Source organism: Pyrus communis, chromosome 10 (assembly GCF_041283825.1).
Source record: "Pyrus communis isolate YQ-2024b chromosome 10, ASM4128382v1, whole genome shotgun sequence".
NCBI lineage: Eukaryota > Viridiplantae > Streptophyta > Magnoliopsida > Rosales > Rosaceae > Pyrus > Pyrus communis.
Genome location: NC_142574.1, coordinates 30,163,687 through 30,173,356, shown reverse-complemented (window position 1 = coordinate 30,173,356; position 9,670 = coordinate 30,163,687). Strand labels below are relative to the sequence as shown.

The 9,670-nt window shown below is 38.1% G+C and overlaps 1 protein-coding gene across 2 annotated transcripts; it reads right to left on the bottom strand.

Moving 5' to 3' along the window:
- Positions 1 to 2,856: 2,856 nt before the first annotated feature.
- On the bottom strand, positions 2,857 to 8,399 carry DEG15 (protease-like protein). 2 transcript variants are annotated; one of them, XM_068468504.2, is made up of 14 exons: positions 8,169 to 8,399; positions 8,036 to 8,082; positions 7,744 to 7,948; positions 7,599 to 7,646; positions 7,415 to 7,495; positions 6,807 to 6,929; positions 6,431 to 6,523; positions 6,204 to 6,307; positions 5,970 to 6,055; positions 5,793 to 5,887; positions 4,987 to 5,707; positions 4,221 to 4,419; positions 3,717 to 3,808; positions 2,857 to 3,522 (listed from the first exon to the last, which is right to left on the bottom strand). In XM_068468504.2, exons 1-14 carry the CDS (start codon positions 8,232 to 8,234, stop codon positions 3,257 to 3,259), a joined length of 2,226 nt encoding a protein of 741 aa, XP_068324605.2. In that variant the 5' UTR covers positions 8,235 to 8,399; the 3' UTR covers positions 2,857 to 3,256. The 2 variants fall into 2 exon arrangements, with proteins under 2 accessions (XP_068324605.2, XP_068324606.2); XM_068468505.2 differs by having other exon boundaries at positions 7,599 to 7,641; positions 8,169 to 8,317.
- Between the last annotated feature and the right edge of the window lie 1,271 nt (positions 8,400 to 9,670).

Sequence of the window (9,670 nt, the reverse complement as noted above, 5' to 3'; positions counted from 1 at the left end):
TTTTCGTTAAAATAAGTCACATAATCAAGGGGCGAATATATGGAAAATCAAAATGAAAAAATTGTAGCAATGATCCTCAATTTTAACTAAATTAGAGCAATGACTCTTAATTTTAACTCAATTGCAGAAATGGTCCCTCAACTGTAACCTAATCGTATGAATAATCATTTCATCAGAACTATTTTGATGGAGTTAACAAAAACGACCAAAGTTGCACGGTTTGATGAATTCAGGAACCAATAATTACAAATTTTTAGTTGAAGACTAATGCTCCAATTGAGTTAAAGTTAAATGATGATTGCTAGTAAAATTTCCATATTTGAATTCGGAAAGAATATTGAATTTAACATTTCACATGTAAAATTATAAGTAAACTGGTAAAAACATATACTATTATACTCGCAAATAAATTTAAAAAATTATGAACTTAAAAGCAGCTCGAACTTTAGACATTATCCTTCCCTCCATGAAGCATACTGTTAAATAATCCATCAATAAATGAATTTTCTACTCCAACAAACGACCTCAATTCCTTAATATTCTGCCAGGAACACTCGCAGACAGTAGCCTCGTAAATCAGAGGTGGGCTGCCTGCAGGCAACGACTCGTTCACCGCCCTGATCAAAAGCTTATGATTATGTCCTGCTACGACCTGCGACTCGGCTCCAACCAGATGGTGGAAGACCAACGAATATTCTGGGGAACTGACCGCCGTGATGGCGATTGCTTTTTGTTGTACTCGGAGATGGAGAACTTCGCCAGCTGTGTCCATTTGGGGTGCCTGACCTCAACGGGATAAAAACAACCGCAGCAACGTAGTACCGATACGGCAGAGGGAAATAAACTGGATGCGACGACAGAGGGAAAGAACATGGATGCGGTGGCAGGGGCAAAGAGGAGGACGAGGCACAGATTGGTGATCAAGTGAGGAGGATGACGAGGATGCATGTTTCACAAGTTTCTTGATCGACTGCCCTTCTTTCGTGTAATAAGGTCATCTCCAACCGACCTTGCCAAATGGTCATATGACTAAAAATAATTCAGGAATTACACGAAAATCGTTTCTAATCGAGGGCTCCATCGGTCCCAAATTCCCAAATCAGACCAGCGGGCTGGCCATTTCCAACCAGCCCTTTTACGCCAGAATGTCAAGCTTGATATTTTGTCGGCCCTCCACCTCAACACATCTGAATGTCAAAGGCTACCTGGCGTTAGCATGACACCAACTAGCTAACATCATGATGCCGTTAGGTCACTGTTGGAATTTGATTTTTTTTTTTTTTGGACGAATTTAAAAAAATAAAATCTAATTTTTTTTTTTCCTATAAATACCTACACCATTCTTACAACATTGAAAGCTGAAGATAAGAAGTGTCACGTAGATAAAAATCTTATCTAAAATTTGCACAACCAATTACAACTCGACACGTGACACTCGAAATCCTATTTGAAAAATTATTAAAGTTACATAAATATAAGAAATCTGAAGAGTTACTCACTTTAACTATACATGTCGCTCAAAATCCTATTCGAAAAATTATTGAGATTGCATAAAGATAAGAAATCTGGAGAGTTACTCATGTCAACAACACATGTCACTCGAAATCATATCCAAAAAATTATTGAGATTATATAAAGATAAGAAATCTGAGGGTTTATTCATTTAGCAACAAGTGGCACTCAAAATATGTCTGAAAACCTTAGTTTAATATGGTAGATTAATTTAATTAAAATAATAAATTATGTTTGGCCTATGAGCTATGGCCCTTCGGCCCTCTTGGTTGGAGATAGTTTTTTTGTCAAATGGGTATGTTTGGCCTATGACCTTTTGTGCCCCTTGGTTGAAGATGGTATAAAATATGATATAGCACTGTTCATTAAAATATAATTTATTGTAGGGCTATAGGGCTAAAGAGATCCATTTGACCCTCCTTCGGTTGGAGATGACCTAATATAATGGATTTATATAGAAGACTTAACCCTAACCCTAATTGTATTTTTTTAGAAATTTTAACGAAAAGCTCATGGTACTATTCACTTGAACAAAAAATCACATTTTTACACTAAAAAGTCAATCCTGATATTATTCACTTTAACATTTATTTTGTCCTCTCTATCCACTAGAATATTAAAGGGACCACATGCAACAACAGAGATCTCACCTGCGAGAGTGGGACCGAATCCAATAAACTAACGTGGGTGTATTATTTTGAGGGATTTAATTCCCTTAATAAATTTAGGGGTATCGCATTAAGATTTAAAGTGATTATCTAAAATTCAAAGTGTATTTAAGATTTTAAGAAATATTTAGAAATCCAGATGTATTGAAATAGGATTTTAAAGAATTTTATAACATTGTAGGTGTATTCAATTAGGAATTTGTTTTATAGAATTTTAAAAATTTGAGGATTTGAAAAGATTTCATAATGTATCTTAAGCATTCCAAATCTCACATATTCCCTTGAGGTTTCGAGAGAATTGAATCAAAATTTTATATGGTATCTCTACAACTCAATTAAACTCCATCAAAATGTATGAATTTATAAATCCATTAACATCCCTCAACAATTGAATACACCCATAAAGCAGATTGTGTTCATATCACTCAATACCAATCTAGTAATATTCTGTGAAAGTTGTTGATTTAATTTATTCTTCTCACCCCTTAGTGTAAACATATTATTGTACTAAAAAAACCTTTAAAGGGATAGATGTAAGGTAGAAGTTAGAACGAGAAGATTCATCAAGCAACATTCGCATCTACACCCGAAGGCAAGGGCATGAATCCGATAACCCTCCCCAAATGTGTTTTGCACGTGAAAGAGAAGATCTTATTTACCCGTTGCACGTGACATATTCGACCCAAATGTGTTCATTTCAACAGTATCGAACTCAAAATAGGATACAACAACAAAGTCTGATCCGACTCAAAATAAGGTACAAATACAGTTAAATCGTGTGGCTTCACTGAAAGTTGCAACAAATTCATATTGCGCATATGATATACTACATTACAGTCGATATAAGACTGTTGTTCGGAACGGAGAACATTATTTGGCATTGCACAATGCTTTTCCTATAAAGTTCAAAAAAATCAATCCCTAACTAAAACATTCTGCCAACCGTGAAGTTATTCCCCTATCTGTGAAGTCAGTGAAGCACGGCAAACAGTACGAGAGGCACCAAAACCTGATCTCGGTTTTGTACAGATGACGCCCTTCAGTTCGGTATGAGAAAAATGCAGGATACTCGCACGTCATAACTTGCTAGGAACAATGTTGTTAGGAAGTCTTCTTTCCTTGCCAAGTTGGTTTGGGTTTTCAAACACATCTTTTCTTTCGGCGACAAATCTTGCAAAACGAGAGCCTTTTGCTTCTTTGTTGTTATCTTGTAGTAATGACTCTGGAATATGAGGCGGCAAAGGAGGGGGCTTGGGAGACACAGGTGGCATCAACGCCCATACAGAAGAAAGATATTCGTTTGGTTGGTCAAGAACTTGGAGAAGTGAAGGATCCTGCATGTCTGTTGGAAGAAAAATTACAGTTGTCAGATATCTCAGAATTGCTGACCTTCGGCAGCCAAACAAAATAGTCAAGTTCCACCACACATCTTATACAGTATGCCGCCAACAATAAAACAAATTCAAGCACATAAAATGAATTTAAACGACCAGAACGTGTGAAATAAAACGTTGATAATATGTGTGACTAATTAACCTTTTGAGAACTTGAAGATTGGCAGGAGAGCAGCACATGGAATGCTGAAGTTCAGATGTGGTATAATTGTTCCTCCACCATGCCTTGCATTACTGTTTCAAGAATAAAGCTCATTAAATACGGAAGATCTATCTGCAATGAGCGAGGGACTAATATATATATAATGAACATATCTAAGATCTGAATTGATGATGATGGCACCGAAAGCAGCTTCAATAACAACGTAGATACACAGAATGATATGATTTCTGCCAAATGATCCTTATTATAGTGTTTGATCAGATTTAATAGCATCAGAGGCAACACGGTGGTTTAAATTACAAACTTCAGCGTCTTCAGAACAAGGCAACATCAGATTTCATACCACTGTTTGTGCAGATCTGTAATGTTGATTTAGTTAACCAATTACACAGCTTCTTCGACGTGATTCTTATAAAACAAGGGTGTCCACAGAGAAAAAATATTAAAGACACAATCACCATACAACAATTTAGTTCTTCATACCTTGTAACAAGTCCAATCATATGACCCTCTGAATTAACGACAGCGCCACCACTACCACCAGGATGGACAGCAGCTGTTGTTTCAAGCATCGCAGGAAGATCTCCTTGAGTACTTCCTGGGTGGTTTGTTTGATATGAGTGCGGAAACTTTGACTTTAAAACTTTTGCGACAACACCAGAACAAATTGACGGGGAGAACCCTAATGTGATTAAACTTGATCAGGATTCAGAACATGAAGCATAAGAGGACTTTTTAAATCAAGCAAAGAAACAAGCCAACTATTGGTGGGAAATGAAAATTGCACAACAGAGGTAAGGACATATGTACTGTCCCTCCCAACTGTAGCACTAAGACTGAACATCCATTTTTCAAACCTATACACATCGGTAATGCAACAAGATTATACGAAGAAAACTTCAAGCTTAGGATCTGCATAAATTGTATCTATGCACAAAGTTCTTTTTCAAGTTCAACACTGTCATGCTATTTGTTAAATCACTTATGTACAGTAAACACACCCCCCTTTTACTTCTCACACGCCCCTTGTTAATTTCTGCCCTTTGATCTTCAATTCATCCAATCTGACGGCCGAAAATTAAAAAGGTGTGTGAGAAGTAAAAAAGGGTGTGTGGATATCACACCCCTTGTACAGAAGGCCAAAAGAAATGACACGTAGACACAATCAAACTATTCATTTCCAAGGGGCACCCAAATTCAAGAAACAGAAACAAGTACATCAAAAAAAAGATATAAGCAAGGTCCATACCGCATCTCGGTCCTAATAGTCCATGTCCAATAACATATGCCTTTGATCCTACAGATGGCGACATAAAATCCATGACAATTGGAGAAATCTGATCAGTGATGTACTTGAGTTGCAACAAGGCAACATCCACAGGTCCCTTGCAAACATACACTACTTTAGCATCACACCAAATCCAAGGGTCTCTATGATCTAGGCGTACACGTATCCTTCTCTGACCTCTGTAAGAACTCAATACATATCCTCCATGTTCATCGCCAACTGAGGGATCTGCATTATTGTGAACCATTGGGGGACAACCTTCACTCTTTTGCTTGCCATATAGTCCACTATGCCTAGGAGATAATGCCTCAGAAATGGATCCATGCTTTCCATCACTTGCAGTTCTTTTACCAAATCTCCATGGTTCTAACAGGTGAGCATTTGTGAGTATGAGACCTTGCTTGTTTAGAAAGACACCTGATGCCCATGCTCCATCATCAATGTTTATAAGACAAACAGAACCCATTGCCTTCTCAACTGGTGACGGGGAGGAGCAACTAGAATAAATGCATTCCTGAATATGTGTTATGGCTCCATTTGAACCGTGGCTCTCAGCTAAAATTGGCCTCCCTACATCATCTGAGGTTCCCTTGTCAACAGAAATCCCTTTTTCTGCATAATGGGGCTCCTTCCGCAGCAAGTCACTGCAAGCAGTTGCAATGGCTTCCCATGAAATCACCAGCTGTTACCCAAGACTAGAGTTTTGGATGACATGTTAACTAAAAGAAATTTCAGAACAGTCACACAAGCAAATGTTCTCAAGTTACCTGAATCTCAGCCCCACTAGTCTTCTGCCTCAACGGTCTAATCAACATACCAATAAGTTGTGCCTGCTCACTCAAAACTGGACCACCTTCCACTCCTGATGGATTTAGAAGTAAGACGTAATCAGAGACCAATGGCATGAAAGTATCAATGGACATTATTACAGGTAATGCTCGCACCAGGAAGACAGCGTATGTCTGCCATCAGCAATGAACTAGAAGATGAATTAGGAGGATAACAGTTGGCAATGGATCCCACTGATATACTGAAATATGAGCCAAAGAATTAGATCAAGAACCAGTAGGATTAAACAATTAGACTTCACACAATAACCAGAGAGAGCGCATAATATCAATCAAACAGTAACAGAAACATAACATATGTCTAATTTGCATGCAGAAAAGATAAGCTACCTGTTAAAGAAGTGCACAGTTGACAAGATACCAAAAGGAGAACCCACAGCCACAAGAAAATCCCCCCTTTGATTGGAGGGTGATATGGTTATATTTGGCATGTCCTGACCAAAAACAATGTATTATCACTGTCTGAAAACAAAACATGCTAGAGACTCATGTTCAGTATCTCATGATATTTATCACCAAAATTATAGCTAAAAGGAAAGATAAGAGCATAAATTTACCTTGGGAATTAGGGATACTCCAAGAATGGCGATTCTTGTATTTGACTTGCCTGTGAGAGTTAAATTCCCCAATTCTCTGACTCCAAAGTCCACCTGGTCATCCATGACAGTGCATGTATTGTCACAGTCGTGATTAATTAGAAAAAATATTGTTTTACATTACATGAAAACATTAAAGGGATATCTTTATCTTGTTAGCTTCTGCAGCTTTCTCCCAACCAACCAGAAAAGGAAGAGTTGCTCAGTTCATCAGTGACCTTTGTTATGGATTTCTCAATTAATTGCTTTCCACGTCACATGACACAATTCTCTCTACAAGAGATCTGCACATGATGATAATATTTGCATCAATTCCCAAAACAGAAAGACCTCATACCTGGGCCTGAGGAGCATTACTATGTGAGGCTAAAGACCAACCGACCTCCCATCCGTGATCGGGGGAGCTTAAAGAAGCTTCAATAAGTGATTGGATTGCAGCAGCAGAAGCAGGAACGTCAATCTACAAGGTGCATTAGTTTGATCAACATCAGAAGCCATGTGCGGTGTAGGATTTATGAAAATATGAGAAACAAAAGACATATAATGAACCCTAGCTATAAAGTTGACTTTTCGATTTCAGTCGTGTCTCCTTTCATATAATAATTAGCTATTTACATGTATTTTTAAGAACATGAGTATGGTTTATTTTATTTTTCTAATACGAATAATAGTTTCATTTCCCCTTAAAAGATGACCGCATATCGATCATGAATATGCTCACAAAATGATATTACATTTTTTTTTCCAGAAATCAACCAACAACGCTATAATTGCATCAAGGATTGTCAACTAGGCACAAAAGAAATAAATGGATGAAATCTTTTTGACAGTTACGATGGAGCTTCTAGACTATCGTTACAAGCACTTTCTACATCAACTGTACACTCAAACGGTTCCTAATGTATAGTGATAGTCAATCAAACAACCGGGTAAGCAAATTCCTACCAGTGTTAAAAGCTGTGCTGCAAACCAGCAGGGATGTGCTTTATCCGAATCCCGAGATTCTTTCTCCAACCTCATTTCATCCTGTCAACAAAAACACCCTCAAATAGTTAAATTCTTATTATATCTAACCAAGAATATGAAAGAATTGAAATCAAAATGTTGGGGTTTTGCTATATTGCTATACCTCTACCATAATATCAATCTGAACCCCAGGAATCAACTGATGCCTGCCCTGCAAGGCACCGAAAAAAGCATCAGAAAACGCATAAATTATCAACCCAGATAGCAAATTGAAGCAATTATATAAATCCTAGCATCAGAATTTCAACCTGGGCAAGGCCCTTTCTGTGCTCCAAAGAGAGAAAAGGCTCAACAATGGAAGCAACAGTCACCACGAGAACAGGAGCACGTTGGCTGCCACCCCCACCGCCTCCACCGTCTCCACGGCCGCCAAAAAGTTGCTTAGCAACACCAGAGTCGTAAAGGGTGTCCGGCAATAACATTCCCGACGCCGAAATGGTCGTCGTCCCAGAGCTACACATGCCCAAAATCCAAATTAAATTCAGCAAAAACAATGAGAAAGAAAAAAAAAAAAGGAAATTGGAAAAATTACGAACTTACTGGTAATGGTGGAAAGCGTGGTTTCGCATTTTGAGGCCCTTTGGATCCTGCGTGGGAAAAGGGTAGCTTAATCGGTGAGCAGCTCAGATGAAAGTTTGGAACTTTCAGAGACCATTGTAAAGAGGGGACTTACAGGGCCTTTGACTCTGACCATGACGGCAAAATTGCGCGCGAAATCTACGATTTCCGGCAAATCCATGGGAAGGAGACGGCGGTGATCTTGGTCTGAGTGCCCGATTTGCAGGGAGGGACGTTTGCCCGAGGAGGGTCAGAAGTCAGGACTCAGAACAGAGGCGAGTACTTTAGATATATGTATGGCTTCTGATGTATCAGAAAATATAAAATAAAATTGTACTTGCCCAACAAATTGCATTTTATAATATAAGGTTTCAATGAAACACTCACATTACTATTTATTTTTAACAAAAAATTATATTTTTATTATTTATTACATTTTTATCCGTCGTTTTTTATTAAAATTAAAATATTTTTTACTTTTCGTTATTTTTCTTTTTATAATGCTTGTGTAATCTTTCTCAAATAAATAAATACTTGTGTAATCAAATTAATTTTTTCAAAGTCAATTTTTTTTAGGGTAATTTGGTACACTGTCTTGTCGTACTTTTCGTATGTTTAATTTGATTTATTAAATCTAATATAGGATGATCAAATTACAACCTCGTTCGGTGTGGAATCTGGGTGGCATATAGAGAACATAAATAATTGAAAGATTAAAATAATTAGTTGGGTCCTTAATTTTCCAACCAAAAATTAAAAAAATAAATAAATTAAAGGGGAAGTCAGAAGTCGAGTATTGTTTATTTCAATTTGTAAGTGAGAAGTGTCACATTCCGACCTGGCCTCCCATTACATCCGGCGCTCGACTCCACCGTAACATGATATTGTCCATTTTGGGCCCCGACTATGTCTTCACGGTTTTGTTTTTGAGAACTCACAAGCAACTTCTCAGGATGTCACCCATTATGGGATTGCTCTAACTCAAACTCGCTTAACTTCGAAGTTCCGATGGAACCCGAAGTCAGTCAGCTCCCAAAAGGTCTCGTACTGGGTAGAGATGAGAATATACATATAACGCTTACAAGATTCACTCCTTTGGCCGATGTGGGATGTTACAATCCACCCCCACTTAAGGGCCCGACGTCCTCGTCGGCACACTTCCGACCAGGGATTGGCTTTGATACCAAATTGTCACATCCCCGCCCGGGCTCCCACAACATCCTGGGCTTGGTTCTACCGTAGCACAATAGCACAATATTGTCCGTTTTAGGCCCCAACCACACTCTCACGGTTTTGTTTCTAGGAACTCACGAGCAACTTCCTAGGGGGTCGTCCATTCTGAGATTGCTCTAGCTCAAACTCGCTTAACTTCGGAGTTTCGATAGAACCCGAAGCCAGTGAGCTCCCAAAAGGCTTTGTACTAGGTAGAGATGGGAATATACATATAAAGCTTACATATCCACTCCCCTGGACGATGTGGGATGTTACAAGAAGTCTCTTTCAAGTGGTTGATGACCTAGTAATTAGAGTTTTTCTATCTAATTCATTGTGTCTTGAATTTAAATCCTTATATATATATATATATTTATTTATTTAGAATATCACTTGTAATGTACA

Coding starts and splice junctions, on each gene's coding strand:
- DEG15 (XM_068468504.2), bottom strand. CDS start 8,234: ATGGATTTGCCGGAAATCGTAGATTTCGCGCGCAATTTTGCCGTCATG. Junction 6,308..6,430: donor GAGTATCCCTAATTCCCAAG/GTAAATTTATGC, acceptor GTTTTTGGTCAG/GACATGCCAAATATAACCAT. Junction 5,708..5,792: donor CTAGTGGGGCTGAGATTCAG/GTAACTTGAGAA, acceptor CTTGGGTAACAG/CTGGTGATTTCATGGGAAGC.